The sequence below is a fragment of the Prionailurus bengalensis genome, chromosome A2, assembly GCF_016509475.1.
Source record: "Prionailurus bengalensis isolate Pbe53 chromosome A2, Fcat_Pben_1.1_paternal_pri, whole genome shotgun sequence".
NCBI lineage: Eukaryota > Metazoa > Chordata > Mammalia > Carnivora > Felidae > Prionailurus > Prionailurus bengalensis.
The window spans coordinates 60,741,187-60,763,828 of record NC_057348.1 but is presented as its reverse complement, the minus strand read 5'-3'; the positions used below and the strand labels follow the sequence as shown (position 1 = coordinate 60,763,828).

At 59.7% G+C, this 22,642-nt stretch overlaps 2 protein-coding genes across 10 annotated transcripts in view; one reads left to right on the top strand and one right to left on the bottom strand.

Annotated features, from left to right (window-relative positions):
• Positions 1–10,352: 10,352 nt before the first annotated feature.
• NACAD (NAC alpha domain containing) lies at positions 10,353–19,590 on the top strand. Of its 4 annotated transcripts, none has more exons than XM_043588392.1 (9): positions 10,353–10,606; positions 12,426–14,761; positions 16,202–18,158; positions 18,287–18,414; positions 18,490–18,564; positions 18,818–18,964; positions 19,037–19,186; positions 19,288–19,410; positions 19,498–19,590. In XM_043588392.1, exons 1-9 carry the CDS (start codon positions 10,540–10,542, stop codon positions 19,510–19,512), a joined length of 4,998 nt encoding a protein of 1,665 aa, XP_043444327.1. In that variant the 5' UTR covers positions 10,353–10,539; the 3' UTR covers positions 19,513–19,590. The 4 variants fall into 4 exon arrangements, with proteins under 4 accessions (XP_043444327.1, XP_043444326.1, XP_043444325.1 ...); XM_043588391.1 differs by having other exon boundaries at positions 10,355–10,606; positions 12,426–14,611; positions 14,762–18,158; XM_043588390.1 differs by having other exon boundaries at positions 10,355–10,606; positions 12,426–14,851; positions 14,882–18,158.
• A 1,644-nt stretch (positions 19,591–21,234) lies between these two features.
• CCM2 (CCM2 scaffold protein) overlaps positions 21,235–22,642 on the bottom strand; it is a 42,218-nt gene continuing 40,810 nt past the window's right edge. For all 6 annotated transcript variants that reach the window (XM_043588395.1, XM_043588393.1, XM_043588399.1 and 3 more), the window contains 2 exons: positions 22,445–22,583; positions 21,235–21,663 (listed from right to left, as the gene is read on the bottom strand). In XM_043588395.1, the coding sequence (XP_043444330.1) occupies positions 21,383–21,663; positions 22,445–22,583 (420 nt within the window). In that variant the 3' untranslated portion in view covers positions 21,235–21,382. The remainder of the gene's footprint in view (positions 21,664–22,444; positions 22,584–22,642) is intronic.

Genomic DNA, 22,642 nt, shown 5'->3' with positions numbered 1-22,642 from the left:
TGTGCACCCCAGTGTTTACAGCAACATTATCTACAACTCCAAACTCGAAACAGCCAGGCCATCAACTGATGAATGGATAAAGGAAGACATGTACAGACAGACACACACACGCACACACGCACTGGAATATCAGCCATCAGAATGAAGTCTTGCCATTTGCAGAGACATGAATGGACCTAGAGAGTATTAGCTAAGTGAGAGAAGTCAGAGAAAGACCTACCATATGATGTCGCTCATTCACTGAAGAAATAAATGAACAAAGGAAAAAAGACAACCGGAAAACAGACTCTTAACTGAGGGGCAGGGTGAGGATTGGGTAAGGGAAACAGGTGAAGGGGGTTAAGCATGCTTTTCTTTTTTCTTTTTTCTTCTTTTTTTTTTTTTTTGCTTATTTTTGAGAGAGAGCACAAGTGGGGGAAGGGCAGAGAGAGAGGGAGACAATCGGAAGCAGGCTTCAGGATCTGAGCTGTCAGCACAGCCCGATGCGGGGCTTGAACTGCGAGATCATGACCTGAAACCAACTGAGCCACGCAGCCACCCATACACTTGAGCACTGAATGATCTGCGAAGTGTTGAATGACTATACTGTACCCCCAAAACTAATACAACACTGTATGTTAACTACACTGGATTTTTTAAAAGTGTGAGTCCTGCTTTATTCTCTATTTTCCAGGTAAATGGTTTTGGCTATTCTGGGGCCCTTGCAATTCCATATAAATTTTAGAAGTAGCCTGTTGGGGCACCTGGGTGGCTCCGTTGGTTAAGTGTCCATTTCTTGGTTTCGATTCAGGTCAAGGTCCCACAGTTCATGAGTTCAAGCCCTGCTTTGGGCTCTGCGCCCATCATAGTGCTGAGCCTGCTTGGGATTCTCGGCCTCTCCCCGCTTGTGCGTGTGCTCGTTCTCTGTCTAAATAAATTTTTTTAAAAAAAGCAGAGCCTATCAATTCTTACAAAGAAGTAGTTCAGATTATGGTGGGGATTGCAAGGAAGCCTTAGATCAGTTTGGGGAGTATCTTAACGTGATGCCTTCTGATCCGTGAACGTGGGATGTTTATTTAGGTATTCCTTAATTTTGACAGTTTTGTAATTTTCAGAGTATAAATTTTGAGTTTCTTTGGCTAAACTGATTCCTAAGTACTTTATTCTTTTTGGTGCCATTATGAATGGGATTTTCTTTAATTTTGGATTGTTTATTGCAAGTTTATAGAAATACAATTGATTTTCTCTCTTTTTTTTAATTTTTTTTTAACATTTATTCAGTTTTGAGAGGCAGACAGAGCATGAGTGGGGGAGGGGCAGAGAGAGAGGGAGACACAGAATCCAAACAGGCTCCAGGCTCCGAGCTGTCAGCACAGAGCCCGATGCGGGGCTTGAACTCACAAACCGTGAGATCATGACCTGAGCTGAAGTCAGACGCCCAACCAACCGAGCCATCCAGGCACCCCATCTCTCTCTCTTTTTAAGAGAGAGCATGACAGCAAGGGAGAGGGGCAGGGTGGGAGAAAGAGACAGGAGAATCTCAAGCAGACTCCACACTCGACTCAGAGTCCGATCCCACAACCCTGGGATCATGACTGAGCTGAAATCAAAGTCAGATGCTCAACTGACAGCCATTCAGGCACCCCATAATTAACTTTTCCTAATGGAAGTATAACTCACACACGATGAATTCACATACAGTATTTTTACATGTGAAATGATCCCCATAAGTCCAGTTACCATCTGTCACCAAAGTTATTGAAATATTATTGACAGTATTCTTCATGCTCTGTGTTAACATATGTGACCTATTTGTTTTGTGACTGAAATGTTTGCACCCTCTTAATCTCCTTTATCTGTTTACCACTCCAACCCCTCCCTCCTGTGGTAACCAACAGTTGCTTTATCTACAAATGTGCTTCCATTTGGTGTGGGTTTTTTAGATTTATTTGTAATTTATTTTATAATTTTGGGGGGAACCTGCATACCGTTTTCCAGCAGTGGCACCAACTTACATTCCCACCAACAGTGCGTGAGGGGCCCCTTTTCTCCACATCTTCACCAACACTGGTCATTTTTTTCTTTTTGATACTAGCCATCCTGACAGGTGAGAGTCGTGTCTTCCCGGGGCTCTGACTTGCGTTTCCTGGATGACGACGGTGTGGCACCGTTCACACATCTGTTGGCCATCTCCAGGTGTTTGGAGAAATGTCTACTCGAGTCCTCAGCCCTTTTATTTGTTTAATTTTTTTTTTTATCTATTTTTGAGAGAGCACAAGCAGGGGAGGGACAGAGAGAGAGGGAGGCACAGAATCCGAAGCAGGCTCCAGGCTCTGAGCTGTCCGCACAGAGCCCGACGCGGGGCTCGAACTCATGAACCGTGAGATCGTGACCTGAGCCAAAGTCAGACGCTCAACTGACTGAGCCCACCCAGGTGCCCCCTCGGCCCATTTTTTAATAGGGTTATTTGTCGTTTATATTAAGGTGTGTAAGTCCTTTATATAGTTGGATGTTAACCCTTTATCTGTTGTATGATTGGCAAATACCTTCTCCCACTCAGTAGTTCTCTCTGTTTCCAGCTTGAAGCAACCCCACCTTCTCTCGCCCTTGCCTGAAGAGACTGGTCCACAAAACCATTGCCGAGACCAGAGTCAGAGAACTTACTGCCCATGTGCTTCTCTAGGATTCTTAAGGTTTCAGGTCTCACACTGAGGTCTTTGATCCATTTGGAGTTCATGTTTGTGCGTGGTTTAAGAAGGGTCCAGGTTCCCTCCCGCTGCCTGCAGCTGTCCAGTTCTCCCAGCACCACTTGCTGAAGAGATGGACTTTTTCCCATTGCATATATTTGCCTTCTTCGTCATAGATTCATCGGGGCACCTGGGCAGCTCAGTAGGTTAGGCATCTGACTCTTGGTTTCAGCTCAGGTCCTGATCTCACAGTTTGTGAGTTCGAGCCCCATGTCGGGCTCCACAATGCACAGCCTGCTTGGGATTCTCTCTCCCTCTCTCTGCTCCTCCCCCACTTGCATGAGCTCTCCTGCTCTCTCAAAGCAAATAAATAAAATAAAATCTTAAAAAAATAGGTTCATTGACCCTATAAATGTGGATTTATTTCTGGGCTCTCTGTTCAATTCTGTTAATCTGTGCATCCTGCCAGTACCGACTGTTTTGATTACTTATTTGCTTGGCAGTATAGTTTGAAATCTGGGAGTGTGATGCCTCCAGTTCTGTTCTTTTTCAAGATTGCTTTGGTTATTTGAGGTCAACAGGTTTTTTTTGTTGTTGTTGTTATTTGCTAGGAGGGGGAGCACAAGTGGGGAGAGACAGAGAAAGAATCCCAAGTGGGCTCCACGCTGTCAGCACAGATTTTTATATCCTGATCTTGAATCCTCCAGCCTTGCTGAACCAATGTTATCATTCCTAATGATTTTTGCTGCTTTTAAAAAGATTTTGTCTTTGACTTTACACACTTTTATATGATACGCGTGTTTGTGGGTCTGTCCACATCCACCCTGCCTGGGGTCCATCGAGCCCCCTCAGTGTGTGGGAGGGTTTTGTTTGCAGCTTGGGAAGTCTGCAGCTGTGCCTTCTTTGGATGCTGTCCTCCTCCTGGTACCCCGGTCCGTGTGCAGTCTGCATGTGCTGGTGCGGTTAATGTGTTCCACACCTCTCGGAGGCTCTGTGCGTTTTTCTGTTCTCTTCTCCAGCTCGCATAATCTCCTGTGATCTGTCTTCAAGTTCACTAGTTCTCCCAGTTCAGATCTTCTGCTCAGCCCCTAAAGTGAATCTCGTCATTTCTGTCCCTTGTGGATATTCTCTACTTGCTGCTACCTCATCATCGTACCTTCCTTTGCTTTAACCATGCTCTCCTTTAGCAGTGAGCATAACTTACAACAACCGCCTTCACATCTTTCTCTGTGACATACGGCATCCGGTCGCTCTTGTAGGCAGTTTGTGTTGCCTGCTTTCTTGCCAGTACATGGGTCATACTTCCTATCTGTGCCTGGTAATGTTTTGTTGGCAACTGGGCATTTAAAAAAAATTTTTTTAGGGGCACCTGGGTGGCTCAGTCGGTTAAGCATCCGACTTCAGCTCAGGTCACGATCTCACGGTCCGGGAATTCGAGCCCCGCGTCGGGCTCTGGGCTGATGGCTCAGAGCCTGGAGCCTGCTTCCGATTCTGTGTCTCCCTCTCTCTCTGCCCCTCCCCCGTTCATGCTCTGTCTCTCTCTGTCTCAAAAATAAACGTTAAAAAAATTTTTTTTTATTTTTTTTAATGTTAATTTATTTTTGAGAGTGAGAGACACAGAGCGTGCGTGAGTGGGGGAGGAGCAGAGAGAGGGAGACACAGACTCTGAAGCAGGCTCCAGGCTCTGAGCAGTCAGCACAGAACCCGACGCGGGGTTGGAACCCACAAGCCGTGAGATCATGACCCAAGCCAAAGTCGGACACTCAACTGACTGAGCCACCCAGGTGCCCCGGCAACTGGGCATTTTAAATAAAATATTGTAACAACTCTGGGTTCTGGCCCAACACCCCCTCTCCTCTGGGGCTTGTTACTGTCGTTACTTGCCCGTTTGCTTGGTGATGGGTTAGATGATTTGGGGGAAGCCCGCTCCTCTTCCCCTGCAGGGCCCTGGGGCTTTTTCTCAGTGAGGTGCGTGGCTGCGCCCCCAGTCACTCCAGCCCGCTGTCTAGGCTGCGTCTTCACTGGCTCAGTGTGTCTTCTCCCAAAGGCCTTTGACCACAACCTCCACAATCCTGAGGTGGCGCTCAGCTTCACACTACCCCCTGCTCAGTTGCAAGTGAAGCCAGATCCTGTGGGAAGAAACTGGGAGCCACCCACTTCACAGCCCGGCCAAATCTCAGCTGGGGCAGGCAGGCTTGGGAGAGATGCCCTCAGTGTGGGAGCTGAGCCCTCAGCGGACGGGGGACGGCAGCCTCTTGTGGTGTGGAACCACGGCCTCGAGGGGCTGCTGGGCCCAAGGGAGGGTCTCCCTCCCACACGCGGAGGCTAAAGGGAGGAGGGGCCACCTAGGTCACACTGGCCTGGGACTCCTGCCCCCACCCCTGCAGCAGGTGGCGCCTCTGGCCAGGAAGTGCTGGGGGACCGGGGGCCCTGTGCTCCTCGGCCAGGTCAGGTGCATTCTCTGCCTTGGAGAGCAGAAGCTCGTGCCCCTCGGTTCCACTCCACTCGCGCCCCACTGAGGACTTGGCACTCAGTGTCTTGAACAGCTATTTCATTTGCGCATCAGACCCTTTCTGGGAGCTTTAACTGTTGGCCATAAGATCTCCACCGGTGTCACGGGGAGGTTGGCCGGTGGAGCCCCTCGTGCTTCCGTTCTGGAAGTCTGTCTGCTTTGCCTTCTTCTTTTGCCCCATTGCGGGGTTAGGATCTGCGGCCTCGTGTTGAAAACGGGCACAGCAGCGGAGGCCCTTGTCCCGGCCCGGCCTTAGCGTTCAGTCTTCCGGCTCCCGGGCCGGCATTGGCTTAAGATTTTTGCATATGATTTTTATGGAGGTAATTTTAACCTGCTGATAAATCTTTTACAATCGCAATGGCTGTCGGATTATGCGATTGACACAATCGCATAATTTCTCCAGCTTGTGGGCTTGACGGGTTCCGCTGAATGATTCTCACGTGCTGAGCCGCCCGTGCACACCTGGTCAGAGGTGTGTGATTGTTCTGTACATTGTTGGATTGGATTTGCCAATATTTGATTGAGAATTTTTGTGCCTAAGTTCATGGGAGAGATTGGGCTGTAGTTTTTTGTTTGTATTTGGTGCTGTCCTTGCCTTGCTTTGGTAACAGTATTTAACTCTGTCTCGTGGTACACCTGGGTGGCTCAGTCTTTAAGTGTCTGACTCTTGATTTGGGCTCAGGTCATGACCCCAGGGTTGTGATCGAGCCCCACGTCGGGCTCCATGCTCAGCATGGAGCCTGCTTAATATTCTCCGCCTTTCCCCCCCGCCTCTCTCCCTCTCTGCCCTTGTCCCCAGCTCATTCTTTCTCTCTCACAAATAAAAATAATAATAAAATAAATTTGTCTCAGGAAACGAGTTAAGAGGCATTCCCTCCTCTTCTGTTTTCTGGCAGAAATTGCTTTATTATTTTTTTTAATTTTTAGTTTATTTTTTGAGAGAGAGAGAAAGAGAGAGCAGGGGATGGGGCAGAGAGAGAGGGAGAGAGAGAATCCCAGGCAAGCACTGCACCATCAGCACAGAGCCCAATGTGGGGCTCCAACCCACAAACCATGAGATCATGACCTGTGCCGAATGAAGAGTCAGATGCTTAACCGACTGAGACACCAAGGCGTCCTGGGCAGAGATTGCTTTAAGTTGATGTTAATTCTACTTTAGGGGTGCCTGGGGGGCTCAGTCAGGTAAGCATCTGACTTCATCTCAGGTCACGATCTCACGGTCTGTGAGTTCAAGTCCCATGTTGGTCTCTATGCTGACAGCTCAGATCCTGGAGCCTGCTTCAGATTCTGTGTCTCCCTCTCTTTCTGCCCCTCCCCTGCTCACATTCTGCCCCCCTCTCTCTCTGAAAAATAAACATTAAAAAAAATTTTTTAAGACTTGGTAGAATTCCCCTGAAATCATCTCGGCCTGAAAGTTTCTTTGGGTGAACTTTTAAATTAAAAAGTAATTTCTTTCATGGTTATAGGACTGTTCAGATTATCCATTTCATCTTGCTTGCTCGAATTTGGTGGATTTTAATGTTTCTCATGCCTCCGGGATTTCATGCGTCACTCTGGCGCTCCCAGAAGAGTATCTCACCTGCCACCCGGGCTTCCTGCGGCCCCCTCGGGCTGACATGGAACTAACCATCCAGCCCCCGGTGTGCTCCTGGCCCTGGTCATCTGTGTCTGCTCTTTTAATGTTGGCAGCCTCGCTAGAGGTTTATCTAACCAATTCTTCAAAGAACCTTTTCTTGGTGTCATTGATGCCCTCTCTTTTCCTGTTTTCCATTTCACTGATTTCTGCTCCTGACTTTATTATTTCCTTCTTTCTGCTTGTTTTGGTTTTATTTTGCTCTTTCTTCCCAAGTTTCACAAGGTAGGACCTACGATGACTTTGAGGCCTTGATGACTCTTGGCACTCGCAGACCACACACTTTGATGTTCCGTATTTTTATTTTTATCCTGTTGAGTTCTGTGTTTTTTTAATTTTTTTGACGTTTATTTATTTTTGAGACAGACACATGCACGCAGAATCTGAAGCAGACTCCAGGCTCTGAGCTGTTAGCATAGAGCCTGACTCTGGGCTCGAACCCATGAACCACGAGATCATGACCTGAGCCGAAGTCAGATGCTTAACCAGTTCTGTGTTTTTAAAAATGCCCTGGAGCACTTGCAGTTTGAGCAGGATCATTTATGAGTGTGGTTTTCTTCCCAGTGTTTGGAGATTTTCCTCTTGCTGATTGACTTGGTGGGAGTCCATTGCAGTCTGAGTACAAACCCTGTGATTTCAGGTATTTTAGACATGTTGACGTTTGCCTTACGGTCTGGGGTTTGATCTCTCTTGGGGAACGTTTCCCATGTTGAACACAGGGTCACTCTGCGCTGCTGGGGGTACCACCCTGCAGACCGCTGCGGGCGGGTGACGTGACTCCCTTACATCCGGCTGCTTTTCTGTCTAGAGGTCCTGACGGTCAAGTCCAGTCCTCCACCGTTCCTGCAGACCCACCCCCTCCTCTCAGCTCGGTCAGCCTCGGCCTCATGTGTTCCGAGGTTCCGAGAGCCGGCGCGTGTGGCTCCATTACCCATAACGTGGGTCAGTCTGTCGCCGCCTACCCCTTTACCCCAAAGTGCACTTTCTCACATATTGACCTAGCCACCCCTGCTTGTGGTTGTGTGCTGTGTGTGTTTGGTTACTATTCATGTCATTTTCTGTTATTTTCTTCCAGCACAGCTGTCACTGGACTTGAAGTGAGTTTATTATAAACAGCATGTAGTTGTCTGGCTTTTTTTTAATGATTATTTAACTTGAGAGAGAGAGAGCGCGCGTGCGTACAAACGCACACACAAGTGGGGGAGGGGCAGAGAGAGGTAGACACAGTCCCCAGCAGGCTCCACGCTGTCAGCACAGAGCCCACATAGGGCTCAGTCTCACCAACCCTGAGATCATGACCCGAGCCGAAATCGAGAGCTGGCCGCTTAACCAGCTGAGCCCCAGGCACCCCCAGTCTTGCTTTTCTATCCACTCTGCAAATCTTTGCCTCCTGATTTGTGAATTTATTTTTATTTATTTATTTATTTGAGAAAGAGCACAAGGAGGGGAAGGGCAGAGTGAGAGGGAGAGAAGAGAATCCCAAGCAGGCTCCACACTCAGTACTCGGTACAGAGCCCCACTCAGGGCTCAGTCTCACTAATGCGGTGAGATCATGACCTGAGCCGAAACCGGGTCAAAACGAAGTCTTGGACGGACGCCTAACCGACTGGGCCACCCCGGAGGCAGGAGGGTTCTCAAGCGTTGAAAGAAAGTGTCACTGGAGAAGGAAGGCGCTTTGGCCACAGGTACACACCCCACCTGCCTGGAAAAGCATGCCTGTTGACAAAGGAAGGACAGGACAAGTGAGCACCTGGAGGGAGGAGGGGTGGGGCCTGGGAAAGGCAGAAATGCTGCATGACAGGGGCTGGCTTGAGGGGAGAAGTGCACGGGGGGGGGGGGGTCTCTTCGGTGCTCCCTTGGGTCTCTCAGCCGCTTCCCTGATTTTGTCTTCAGCGCTAGACATCACAGGTCAGGCGTCCCGATGTGGGTTGCCTTAGGGTTTGAGATTTGCTCAGCTGCTTGAAGATATGTTTCTATTCTTTGCCTACAAGCTTCAGCTATCATTTCTTTGAATACTCTTTTTCCTTAATTTTTATTTTATTTTTTTCTTATTTATTTTTGAGAGAGAGACAGGGCACGGGCAGGGGAGGGGCAGAGAGAGAGGGAGACACAGAATCCGAAGCAGGTTCCAGGCTCCGAGCTGTCAGCACAGAGCCTGACACAGGGCTAGAACTCATGGACCGTGAGATCATGACCTGAGCCAAAGCTGGACACTCAACCGACTGAGCCACCCAGGTGACCCCTCCCTCTTTTTTTAATGTTTTTTATTTTGAGAGAGAAAGAGAATCTCAAGCAGGCTCTGCACTATCAGTGCAGAGCCCGACGTGGGGCTTGAGATCATGACCTGAGTGGAGATCAAGAGTTGGTCACTTAAGTGACCGTGCTGCCCAGGCGCCCCTGTTTTGGTTGTCTCTTACTTCCTGCATTTCTTGTTAGATTAGTCAGGAGGAACGGAGAGACCAGCCTATGTCCAGACTGGAAGCCCCTCGGGACTGCTGAAGGACTTTGGGTTTCTGGAAAATCTGTGTTGTCCAGATGGTAGGGGGTCTGCAGGGCAGTGGGAGCTAGGAGGGGGTCTGCCAAGGCAAAGGGTGAAGGGCCCTAGAAGGAGGCAACTTAGGAAAGCCTGGGAGGTGTGGATGAAGGGTGTGGGGGAGGAGAGGAAGAGAAGGGGAGCCCATGGGGGGGGGAGAGGGAGGGGGACGAGGGGACGGGTCGCCGGCATTGCCAGCAGGTGACAGGGTGCAGGACGCAGAGAGCCAGCCCCACGCTGCGTCTGGGGTCGCGCCAGCAGCAGACAAGGTGGGGGACACTCCCCCCACCCCCACCCGCGACAACTGCTGCTCTGATTCCCTGCCTGCACCCAGCTCAGGGGTGGTGACAATGGTCATCTGTGTCCCCGGGCCGGAGCCTGGCACTGGGCGGGTGCGAGCGCGGGAGGGCCTGGGTGGGAGTGAGGGCACAGATCAGGGAGGCTCGAGAGCGCTGTCGCCCCTGGGGTGTGGCCCGGGCGGCCTCCGGGGCGAGGAAGGCGTGTCTCCTCTTCCTCCGCCCCGAGAGCCCAGCGGCGGGGGGGGCACGGAGACCGGGGCGGGAACTGGGGTTGGCCGCGGCTCCCCCTCCCCCGGGGCCGCCCGCCCCGCGGCGCTCCCACCGGTTTCCCTGCCCTCCGGTTTCCATGGAGCCGGGAGGCGGTTGCCACGGAGACCGACGGCGAGGACCAGCCAATCAGCGTGGAGCTGCGGTTCCAGCTCACCTCCGGGATGGAGGCAAGGGGTGGGGGGCGCAGGAGGCCGGGCACCAGGACTGCGCCGCCGCCTCCCCCAGAGCGCCCAGGCCCCCCGCAGCCCGAGTTCTGGCTACCGTCCCGCCCCCGCCCCCGCCCCTGCCAGTTCCCGGCTTAGGGGTGATGCTCCATGGGGTCGGGCTCCTCCCGTTAAAGACGGAGATGCTGCGGGAAAGGCGGGGCCGCGCGGCGCGGAAGGAGGGCGCAGCCTGGGTCGGGGAAGGGAGGGAGGCTGCACCCCCACCCGGGCGCCTCCCCCCAGCACGGCCCTCCGCAGTGCTCGGAGCGCACGCGCACGCTCACTCGGGGCGCCAGCGGGCGGGGCGCCTCTGACATCATCCGCTGACCCCCACCCCCCGGCCGAGGGGCGGTGGCCGCGCAGGCTCGGCCTGACGGACACACGGACAGACCGGGCACGGAGGGAAGGGCGCGCGGTCAGGCCATGCCCGGGGAAGCTGCCCGCGCCGAGTTGCTGCTGCCGGAGGCGGGCGGGCCCGGGCCCCGCACAGGTGAGGTCTCGCTCCTGCGTGCGTCTCGGCCGCCCTCCGCCTCTCCCCGCCTGTCCCTCTCCGCCCTTCTCTAGCCAGCCCCCTCCCCGTCCCCTCCCGGTCCTTTTGGCGTCCTGCCCTTTCGAGCACCTGAATCCTGACACCCCCCCCCCCCCCCCGCCGCCACCCAATGCCCCGCAAGTCCCAACTCAGGACTGCGGGGAAGGGCGGGGGGAGGGGGGAACCCCGGTGTCCTCCAGGAGCCAGAAGAGACTCGAGGGGCCTCGTGGGGATCATCCCCCAGCTCTGGGGCTCGCGGGCCCACCGCCCGCCCTCTGGGCCGCCGCCCCATTGTCTTCGAGGACCCCAGGGTCAGGCAGTCCTGGGCGGCTCAGGTCTCAGCTGAACCCTCAGATGCCTGAAGGCCGCCCCAGCGCCGGTGACTGGTTGGGCCTGGGTCTGCGGAGCAGGACTGGAGCTGGAGCCTGGGGAAGGCAGAGGGGCCGCTGTGAGCCGGGGTGCCCTGGGGGAGCAGAGTCTGGGGAACTAGGGCCAGGGCGCAGGCCCACATCCTCGGAGAGGCCGGGCCAGCACTGCTGGTGGAGGCTGAGGGGGTCTGCCTGGGTCTGGGAGGACCAGCCAGGGTGACCAGCCGGAGGTCAGCCATGTGTGGGTCCTGGAGGGCCATGGGCACCTTGCTGTGGATAGAAGTCACCCAGCAATGTGACCAGTCCTGGGCCCAGGGGCCCGGTCTCCTTCTGGGGTCCCGTAAAGTGGATGGAGGCTAGGACTCCCCAGACCCAGGGTCTCAGGCTGGCTCTGCTCAGGCCGCTTGATGACCTTGATGGTTACAAAAACCTTTGACCTTTGGCTTCCCTTCCCCTCCCCCCTTGGCCCAGCTCTGCCCTCTCCCTGCCCCAGTGCGGGTTGGTAAGGGCACCACACTGGCTCGGTGCCAAGAGCCCCGACTCCACCCGACCCCACCCACCACACCCACCTCCAGGCCCTGGGTGTCTGTCACACTGCAGCCAGCTCATGGACCCGCTTCTCAGGGTCCCCCCCCACCTGAGAATCCCAGTGGTGTGGCCCAAGGGCCCCGGGCTCAGCCACGGCTGCAGGCCCACGGGTAGGCCCGGGAGGGGGCTGCCCCTTCGTGAAAGTTTCCTCTCTAGTCCTGGCAGTTACTCTACTTTGCAGACAGAAAGCCAGGGCACAGAGGTACTTGGGGGGTGATCGCAGGTGAGCGTCATAGAGCAGGACCCCCAGAGGCAGCCTCCCTAACACCACCAGGGGACCCACTCGTGTGTTCCTGGGCGGGGGGGGGAGCCCTTCCAGCCCCCCGTGACCCCCCAGGGCCCGTCCCCACTGCGGCGCTGCCTCCACCGTGTGCTCCAGCCCAGGGCCTGTCCCGTCAGCTCTGGGAGCAGGTACGGGGCGGGGCCGGCTACAAGCAGGCAGGCTGGCCTCAGGTGCCCACGGGGCAGCGAGGAGAGGGATGAGGAAGAGGGCCCGGGCCCCCGCGTCACAGGAGCTGTGAGGCCTTCATTGTCCCAGGGCAGTTGAATGCGGAGGCCTCTCCCTAGAGGTCACGAGAGGTCACAGACTGAGGGCAGGGGGCCAGCCAGCCAGCACCCAAGGAGACGGGTACCAGCCTCACCCCTGCGGAGCCTCAGAGAGAAGCCCATTAGTGTGTTCGGCTGACCTCCTGCCACTCCCCATCCCCCCGTCGCTGCTGCGCTGTGCCCCACACCCCACGCCAGATGGTGCGGCCCCAGGTCACTCTCCCGCCTGCCCTGCACTCCACACCCTGTACCCTCCTCACGCCCTTCTCTTCCCACAGAGTCATCCTGTGATGTGGCCTCGGCCTCCACCCCTAGAGGGGACCGGCTGGAGCACTGTGCCCTGAGCCCGGGTCCTGGCGGCCTGGCCCTCGAGTTCCTACCCAGCAAGCCGGGTGCCCGGCCCCCGCCGGAGGGAGCCAGCTGGGATGCGGGGCCGCGCGGCACCCCCTCGGCCTGGGCGGTCCCCGCAGAAGGCAGCCCCAGCCCTGGGCCACCCGAAGCCCGGCCTGCCGGGGGTCCCCCTCCGGCCACCCTGGAGCCCCGGATCGTGATGGGCGAGGAGACCCGCCGGGTGCCCCCGCCACCCAGGGCAGCTCTGCCAGAGCTCAGGGACCGGGAAGGTGGGCATCCCAGCCTGAACCCACCCTCCGAGTTGTGTTCTCAGGGTGACCCTCCTGTGCCTTGCCCTGCCCCAGACCCCGACTCCTACTTCACGCCTCCCTCCACCCCCACCGAGACCACCTGTGCCCTGCTCCTCGGCGCGGGGCCCCGCAGGGACGCCCGGGACACCCAGGCTGAGCTGGGGGACTCGCCGCCAGCCTCGCCCTCGGGCTCTTACATCACAGCGGACGGCGACAGCTGGGCCTCGTCCCCGTCCTGTTCCCTGAGCCTGCTGGTCCCGGCCGAAGGGCTGGACGTCCCCTCAGGCTGGGGCTTCTCCCCGCCGGGGTCTGTGGCGGACGAGCAGGAGCCGTCCCCTGCCGGGCCCCCAGGGCCCCCATCCCCGGAGTCCAGCATCTCGGCAGACAGCAGCTCTTCCTGGGGCCAGGATGGTCACTTCTTCGAGCTGGACTTCCTGGCCAACGACCCAATGATCCCCGCCTCCCTCCTGCCTTTCCGGGGCAGCCTCCTCTTCCAGGTGGAGGCCGTGGAGGTGACGCCGAGGGCCCCTGAGGAGGAGGAAGAGGAGGAGGAAGAGGAGGAGGAGGAAGAGGAGGACGGCCGGGACTCTGCAGGGGACCCAGCCGGGGAGGGTGAGGACGACAGCACGTTCGCCTCCTCCCTGCAGTCACTGTCCGACCTCTCCATCACCGAGGGCATGGACGAGGCCTTCGCCTTCCGGGACGACACCTCAGCGGCCTCGTCTGACCCCGACTCTGCCTCCTACGCGGGGGCAGACGACGAGAGGCTGTACAGCGGGGAGCCCCATGCGCAGCCCACCGCCCTGCTCCAGGACGGCCCTGGGGGGCCGCCCGCTCCTGGGATCTCTGAGGGAGAGGCTGGCCGGGCCATGGAGGGCCACGAACCGGGTGCCCAGGAGACAGGGGCGGTCCCTGCTCCTGCCCTGCAGGAAGCCCCAGGCCGCCCCTGGGTGACCTTGCAGGCCTGGGGGGAGGAGGCGGGCTCCGTCCTGGGCCCAGCGCCTGTTGCCACAGACACACTTCAGCCCCTGCAGTTGGAGGACGGCGCTGCCGTAGGCCTGGCCCCTTGCACTGCCCTGGAAGAGGGGGACCTCACACCAAGCCCAGACTCTCCGCAGACCCTGAAGCAAGAAGCAGGCCAGGACCCTGACTCTGTGGCCCCAGCCCGGCCCCCACAGGACACAGGCCTCCCCTTGGGCCGGGGGCCTGCCGCTGCGGCCAGGCTTCAGAAGCTGCACGTACACACCCCAAGGATCAAGCCTGTGGTCACCGCAGCCCAGCAGGAAGGACAAACAACCTTGGAACTGAGGCCGGCACCTGAGGAGAGGGACACAAGACACGCTGGAGACCCGGAGCCTTCGGCCTGGAACCAAGCCCAGCTGGAAGGCGTGGAGCCAGCTGCAGACACTGGTACACTCTGGGCCTCAAGGGGAACTGCAGGCACCCCCAAGTCTGCCACGGAGGCTACACAACCCCCACAGCCTGCCACGAAGACCCCAGAATGCCTCAAGGTTGCCACGGAAGCCCTGGAGCACCCCAAGACTACCACAGAGGCCCCAGAACACCCTGAGCCTGTCCGAGAGGCCCCAGAACACCCTGAGCCTGTCACTGAGACCCCGGGACACCCTGAGTCTGTCCCAGAGGCCCCAGAACACCCTGAGCCTGCCATGGAGACCCCAGAACATCCTGGGCTTGCCACAGAAGCCCCAGAACATCCTGGGTTTGTCATGGAGACCCCAGAACACCCTGAGTCTGTCACTGAGACCTCAGAACACCCTGAGTCTGTCACAGAGGCCCCAGGACACTCTGAGCCTGCCACAGAGGCCCCAGAACATCCTGGGTCTGCCACGGAGACCTCAGAACACCCTGAGTCTGTTACTGAGACCCCAGAACACCCTGAGCCTGCCACAGAGACCCCAGAACAGCCTGGTTCTGTCACGGAGATCCCAGAACACCCTGAGGCTGTCACAGAGGCCCCGGAACATCCTGGGTCTGCCATGGAGACCCCAGAACACCCTGAGTCTGTCACTGAGACCCCAGAACACCCTGAGCCTGTCCCAGAGGCCCCAGAACACCCTGAGCCTGTCCCAGAGGCCCCAGAACATCCTGGATCTGTCATGGAGACCCCAGAACACCCTGAGTCTGTCACTGAGACCCCAGGACACCCTGAGTCTGTCCCAGAGGCCCCAGAACACCCTGAGCCTACCATGGAGACCCCAGAACATCCTGGGCCTGCCAAAGAGTCCCCAGAACATCCTGGGCCTGCCACAGAAGCCCCAGAACATCCTGGGTCTGTCACGGAGACCCCAGGACACCCTGAGTCTGTCACAGAGGCCCCAGAACATCCTGGGCCTGTCACCGAGACCCCAGGACACCCTGAGTCTGTCACAGAGGCTCCGGGACATCCTGGGCCCATCACCGAGACCCCAGAACACTCTGAGCCTGTCACAGAGGCTCTGGAACATTCTGAGCCTGTCATAGAGGCCCCAGAACGCTCTGAGCTTGCCACAGAAGCCCCAGAACACTCTGAGCCTGTCACAGAGGCTCCAGAACACCCTGAGCCTGTCACAGAGGCCCCAGAACATGCTGGGCCTGTCACCGAGAGCCCAGACCACTCTGAGCCTGTCACAGATCCCCTGGAACATTCTGAGCCTGTCACAGAGATCCTGGAACACCCTGGGCCTGCCATGGAGGCCCCAGAATACCCTGAGGCTGTCACAGAGGCCCTGGAACATCCTGGGCCTGTCACCAAGACCCCAGAACACTCTGAGCCTGTCACCGAGGCCCTGGAACATTCTGAGCCTGCCACAGAGGCTCTAGAACTTCCTGAACCTGCTATGGAGGCCCTGGAACACCCCAAGACTACCACAGAGGCCCCAGAACACCCTGAGTCCATCCCAGAGACCCCGGAACATCCTGGGCCTGCCACAGAGGCCCTAGAACATTCTGAGCCTGCCACGGAGACCACAGAATGCCCTGAGGCTGCAACTGAGACCCAGGAACAGTCTGAGCGTGCCACGGAGGCCCCGGAACACCCAGAGCCTGCCACGGAGGCCCCGGAACACCCAGAGCCTGCCACGGAGGCCCCAGAACACCCAGAGCCTGCCAGGGAGGCCCCAGAACACCCAGAGCCTGCCAGGGAGGCCCCAGAACACTCAGAGCCTGCTATGGAGGCTCTGGAGCACCCCAAGACTACCACAGAGGCCCCAGAACACCCTGAGTCCATCCCAGAGACCCCGGACCATCCTGGGCCTGCCACGGAGGCCCCAGAATACCCAGAGCCTACCACAGAGGCCCTGGAACATTCTGAGCCTACCACAGAGACCACAGAATGCCCTGAGGCTGCAACTGAGACCCGGGAACAGCCTGAGCTTGCCACGGAGGCCCCGGAACAGCCTGAGTCTGGCACGGAGGCCCCAGAACAGCCTGAGCCTGCCACGGAGGCCCCGGAACACACTGAGCCTGACACAGAGGCCCCAGAACACCCTGAGCCTGCCAAGGAGGCCCCGAAACACCCAGAGCCTGCCACGGAGGCATCGGAACACCCCGAGCCTGCCAAGGAGGCCCCGAAACACCCAGAGCCTGCTACAGAGGCCCCGGAACACCCTGAGCCTGCCACGGAGGCCCCGGAACACACTGAGCCTGCCACGGAGGCCCCGGAACACCCAGAGCCTGTCACGGAGGCCCCGGAACACCCTGAGCCTGACACAGAGGCCCCAGAACACCCTGAGCCTGCCAAGGAGGCCCCGAAACACCCAGAGCCTGCCACGGAGGCATCGGAACACCCTGAGCCTGCCAAGGAGGCCCCGAAACACCCAGAGCCTGCTACAGAGGCCCCGGAACACCCTGAGCCTGCCACGGAGGCCCCGGAACACCCTGAGCCTGCCAAGGAGGCCCCGGAACACCCAGAGCCTGTCACGGAGGCCCCGGAACACACTGAGCCTGCCACGGAGGCCCCGGAACACCCTGAGCCTGCCAAGGAGGCCCCGGAACACCCAGAGCCTGCCACGGAGGCCCCGGAACACGCTGAGCCTGCCACGGAGGCCCCAGAACACCCTGAGCCTGCCAAGGAGGCCCCGGAACACCCTGAGCCTGCCACGGAGGCCCCGGAACACCCTGAGCCTGCCACGGAGGCCCCGGAACACGCTGAGCCTGCCACGGAGGCCCCGGAACACCCTGAGCCTGCCAAGGAGGCCCTGGAACACACTGAGCCTGCCACGGAGGCCCCGGAACACCCTGAGCCTGCCAAGGAGGCCCTGGAACACCCTGAGCCTGCCACGGAGGCCCCGGAACACCAAGAGCCTGCCACGGAGGCCCCGGAACACCCTGAGCCTGCCACGGAGGCCCCGGAACACCCAGAGCCTGCCACGGAGGCTCTGGAACATTCTGAGCCTGCCACGGAGGTCCTGGAACTCCCTCGGCCTATCGTAGCAGCCCCAGAACCTCCAGAACCTGCCAGAGAGGCCCTAGAACACCCTGAGCCTGCCGGGGAGGCCATGGCCCCACCCACTCCTGTCTCTGCTGGAGAGGAAGCAGTGGTGGTCCTGTTGGCACCTGAGCAGAGAACCCATCCCGGGGCCCGTGTGCGCACTGGCCACATAGCTGGGCCTTGCTCAGCCCCGAAGGAGGCCCTAGGGGGTGAGAATTGCCGGGCTGGGGGCCTTGAGCCAGCACCCCAGGGGGCTAGGAGGGCACATCCTGCGGCTCACCCTGAGGTAGGCCAAAGAGCAAACCAGGGGCTTGGGTTTCCCCTTGCTGTGACCTCAGAGGCTGGGCCGGGCTCCCGTGCTGAGTCCCCACTGAGGTCCGCACCCAGGCCAGGCAGGGGCTGCCCCAAAGAGCCTACCCCACACGCACCAGCACCCTGTCTGCAGCGGGAGCCCGTGCCTGGACCGGGAAGTGGAACGTGGGCGCAGGTGGCACCAGGAGCCCCCAGCTTGTCCCCAGCACAGTCCCTGGAGAGCCCTGCCAGAGGCCCGCCCAGCGTGCCCCAGGACAGGGTCCTCGGCCCCGAGCCCTCTGCTCCCCGTGTCCCCACAGAGGCACTCCTTGCTCCCTGCCCTTGCCAGGGCCCCAGGGAAGACTCAGTGGAGGGCAAGGAGCCCTCGGGCTCTCTGGGCCTCCAGCCACCACGGGCAGGAGCCCAGCGGGCAGCAGCTGCCTTCTCAGGAACCACAAAGCCTCCAGGGGCCGGGCATCGTGTAGGCCTCCCGCCCCACTCCCCCCTCCTCAGCCCCAAAACGGCCCCTGTGGGGGACACCCATGCCAAAGACCAGGCCTGGAGGCTCTCGCCCCCCCGCCAAGTGCCTCCTGGCCCTCGAGGGCTCCCAGCCGCCGAGCAGCAGGATGACCAGGACAGCCTGGAGGAAGGTGAGTGGGGGGCAGGGGAGGACACGGCAGGAGCGCAGTCCTGAGCGGGGCACCAGAGTGGGTGGGTGGGCGGGCCATGGGGCCAAGTCAGAAGGCAGAGGCCTTCTTCACACCTACCCCCTCCCCAGACTCGCCACCCAGGGCCCCGGGATCCGGCCAGGGATCGGCCCAGCACTCCGACAGCCATGGGGAGTCGTCGGCAGAACCAGAGGAGCAGGAACTGTCGGGAGCGCAGGGCGCACAGTGCCCGGCTCAGGTGCCTGGCCAGGGGGGAGGGCGCACCCCTGGAAGGGCACCCCCCAGTCAGGGGCTCAGACCCTGTCCTCCCCAGGCCCCGGCCAGCGGTGGCAGCGAGGAGACCGTCGCCAAAGCCAAGCAGAGTCGCAGTGAGAAGAAGGCCCGAAAGGTGGGTGGGGGAGCCGGCCACTTAAGGGGACCCCTCAGAGCCAATGGCCGACGAGCCGTCGAGTAAACGCAGTCCCAGACACCGGTGCGCAGCTGGGGCCCCATGTACGCCCGGGTCAGGGTGGGCCCAAAGCCCACAGAGGGTCCCAGAGTCGGCAGCAGAGCCCCCCTTCCCCCGTCGGCGTGCCGCCCCCCGACCCCAGCCTGGGACCCCCCCCAGCCGATGCCTGGGTCTGAGCCCACTGTGCCCGCAGGCGATGTCCAAGCTGGGCCTGCGGCAAATCCAGGGGGTCACCAGGATCACCATCCAGAAGTCCAAGAACATCCTCTTTGTCATCGCCAAGCCTGACGTCTTCAAGAGCCCGGCCTCGGACACCTACGTTGTCTTCGGGGAAGCCAAGGTCTGGCCGGCCCGGGGTGGGGGCGGGGACTCGGGGCGGGGGCCTGGCTGACAGCCGTGCCCCCTACTGCAGATCGAGGACCTGTCCCAGCAGGTGCACAGAGCCGCCGCCGAGAAGTTCAAAGTGCCCACGGAGCCTTCCGCCCTGGTTCCCGAGTCCACGCCGGGGCCGCTAGTGAGGCCCGAGTGTGAGGAGGAGGAGGAAGAGGAAGAGGAGGAGGAGGTGAGGCCCAGGGACACAGGGGGGCCAGGGGCTCTCTGGGCTCTTCCCGGGGAGGGGGCAGCCCTAGAACCTGCCTGCTCACTTCCCCCCACCCCGCCCAGGTGGACGAGGCAGGGCTGGAGCTCCGGGACATCGAGCTGGTGATGGCGCAGGCCAACGTGTCGAGGGCCAGGGCCGTGCGGGCCCTGAGGGACAACCAGAGTGACATCGTCAATGCCATCATGGTGAGCGGCTGGCCCCTTCCCAGACCCCTGTCGCTGGCCCTGCCGGGCACCTCCCCAGCCTGCCCTGTCTTTCTGCATTTCCCACAGGAGCTCACCATGTAGCCGCCGACCGCCACCCGCCCGCCACGGATCCATCCCCACCCCCAGCTGTGCTGCTCAATAAATGGGTGTCTCCTCAGAGCCTCTGCTCTTGCTCCAAAGTCCCGGGCAGGCTGCGGCCACATGGCATTTGTGAAGGGGAGACACTTCCTGGACCCATGCAGAGCCCCAGGAGAGGGGAGGGTCTCCCCTCCCAAGTCCTACAGGGTAGAGGTCTGTCCCCTGTGTTCGTAAAGGCTGGTGTGCCCACCCGCTCATGTCCCAGAAATGGTGGCCTCCCCGTGCCCCTGGAGGGTGGGTGTCCTCTCCCTTTGTCCCCAGAGGGCAGGGCTCTGTTCCCACATACCCCAGAAGGTGGGGGTCTTCCCCTCATGTCCCCAGAGGACAGGGATCTTTGCCTACACATCCCAGAGGACGGGGTCTATCCCTTATCCCCAGAGAATGAGGGTGCCGTGTCCCTAGAAGGTGGGGCTTTGTTTCTGTGTCCCGGAGGGAGGGGGTCCTCCCCCAGTGACCCAGAGATGGAGGTCTATCCCCTGTATTCCTAAAGGGTGATGGTCCTACCTGCTCATGTCCCAGAGGTGGTGGCTTCCTTGTGTCCCTAGAGGGTGGGTGTCTTCTCCCTGTGTCCCCAGAGGTCAGGGCTCTGTTCCCACATGTCCCACAGAATGGGGGTCCTGTGTCCACCCCCAAGTGGGACTCTGTCCCCATGTGTCTCTGGAGGGTGGGAGTCCTCACCCGTCTCCCAGGGGGGAGGCCCATCTATGTCCAGGGTGCCTCACCTGCCCAGAGAATGTGGGCAGTCACAAAGGCGTGGGCCTGGGGATGGGAGTTTCGGGAAGGAACCCCCAGACCCAGGGGCTCTGGATGATCAGCTGCGGAAAGGCATTTGCTGGGGCAGTGGGTCCCCAAAGTCCTTGGCCCCTCACTGCGCCCAGAATGGCCATGCAGCCTCTCCACATTTTCTCCAAAGTCCAGGGACCCGCTGAGTGGGGCCACATGGGAGCGGGGCCCGCAGAGGGGAGGGAGCCGTTCCTGCCATCCACACAGGACACTTAGGCCAGGGCCTGTCATGTGGCCACCTCCCCCACCCCCGCTATGGCCACTCAGACCCATAGTGGGCTGGGGAGAGGCTGGCCCCGACTGGATGTCCCCTTAGCTCTGCCTGCCCAGGCCCACGACCAGCTCCCAGACAGCCCAGGCCAGAGCCAAGAATGAGACCCCTCTTCGCATCCCAACATGCTGCTGGGACCCCTGCCTCCCTGGAAGCTGAGGGCCCTCTCCTCCCTCCTTGGGGACCCAGCACCCACCCAGCTCAGCCTGGAGCTTCTTGCACATGCTGCCAGGGGTCTCCCCGGGCAGAGGCATCTCCTGGGTGAGGAGGGGCTCTCCACCTGACCCTCCTGCACTACAATCTCCAGGCCCCGACCCCAGGGTGGGTCACCCCTGCTGCCTCCCCATGTGCCAAGGGCACAGGAGGGGCCCAGCCAAGAAAGACCTAGGACGCAGTGCCGATGGCCCCCTGAAAACCAGGACCCTGGGCTCTCAGGGTGGAGAAAGGGGGACAGGTTTGGGGTGGGACCACCTGTGACAGCAGGGAGACCAAGGAACCAGGGACTCAGGTGAGGGGCCACACCAGCACCTGCTGCCCCAAGAGCCAAAGGGCGGCCACCCCAGGCCCCCAGCCCCCCACCCACCAGATCACAAGCACACCAAGACCACGGATGAATCGTTCACATCGCAGTAAACTTCTTTGAAGGTCTCTGAGGGTTTCGACAGGAACGTCGTGTGCAAAACCGAAGGGACCCCCAGGATCCCTCCAGGGACAGGCCCGTGCACCGGCGCCCCAGGGCGCGTCCTTCACAGTAGAGGGTCAGGCCGAGTCCCGGTCCATGCTGCAGCCCAGAGCCTCGATGTCGTTGCTGATGTCCGAAATCATGCGGTCCCACTCGTCCCCTTCCGAGGGCGCAGACTGGTCGTCCGAGCTGCCCGTGGCCCTGTTCCCAGGGCAGGTGCAGGTGGAGGTGGAGCTCAGCGCCCGCCGGTACCTGCCAAAGCTGTCGGTGATGATGCCCCGGCCATCCTTCACCCCGATGGTCTCGAGAAAGTTCTCGAAGTGCTGGCTGTCCTTCTCCGGGATAAAGGGCCGCAAACCTGTGGACACAGGGTTCACCTGAGGCTCCTGCCCCGCGTCCAGCCCCGCCCCCCCGGCCCAACAGACGCAGGGGGAGCGCCGGCAGGTCCTGGCTCTGCAGCAGGTGGCTGGCTTCCCATCCCTGCCTGGTTCTGGCTGCGGCTGCTCACAGGCCTCTGAGTGCAGAAGAGAGAGGGTGGGCAGGCCTCCCCTGGCACCACCCACTCCTCTGTGCGAGGACCAGACACAAAGGAACATGGGGGCGGGGGGGCGAGGGGTGCGGGTAACTGACCCCGGCGGGGAGGCTGGGGGTCGGCAAGAGCTCGGGCTGGATGTGCCAGGTGGCAGCCTGAACAAGTGCACCCTCCCTGGACAGTGGGGGGCAGAGCCCACATCACCGGCTGCCTTCTCCGGGCTCAGGGTTCAGAAGACACAGCCGAGGCCATCATCCCACAGGGTGTGCATAGTAGGCGTGTAGGGCCACATGTCACCCACCCACCGCCTGAGCTCAGGGCCACCGTCTCAACAAAGGCAGGTCCCTCTTCCTGGAAGTGGTGCCTTCGCTTCTCCGCCCAGCGAACTCCTAGTCACCCGCCAAAACCCACTCAAGTGCCATCTTCTTGGAGGAAGCCCCCCCACCCCCAGCAGTTGCTCTGACCGCGCACACAGTCCCGGCTTCCTCAGTCTGGCTCCCGTGGGCAGGTCCTGCCAGTCAACGGAAAGAGCCCTCCGGGCCGACCCACCCTGAGCCCATCCTCAATGGAGCCTCCCACACTCCAGCCGCACCCCTGCGGGACTCACCCAGCAATAGGAACTTGCGGCTGTCCCCATACAGCTGGCGCAGATTGATGCAGAACTCATGCACTGAGGCCCCATCCCGGTACTCGTGCAGCAGTGCCGCGAACTGCTGGATCTCCTGCGAGGACAGCTTGGTGCGCAGCTGCCGGGGGAGGGGGGCGGGGATGAGCGGCACCGCCACAAACCCCGCAGCCCCTTTCC

Bases quoted from the DNA above. Each gene is read 5' to 3' on its own strand.
- NACAD (XM_043588389.1), top strand. From the start codon at position 10,540: ATGCCCGGGGAAGCTGCCCGCGCCGAGTTGCTGCTGCCGGAGGCGGGC. The intron at 18,159-18,286 runs GTGAGTGGGGGG...CCCCCTCCCCAG, and splicing joins CCAGGACAGCCTGGAGGAAG to ACTCGCCACCCAGGGCCCCG. The intron at 18,965-19,036 runs GTCTGGCCGGCC...CCCCTACTGCAG, and splicing joins TTGTCTTCGGGGAAGCCAAG to ATCGAGGACCTGTCCCAGCA.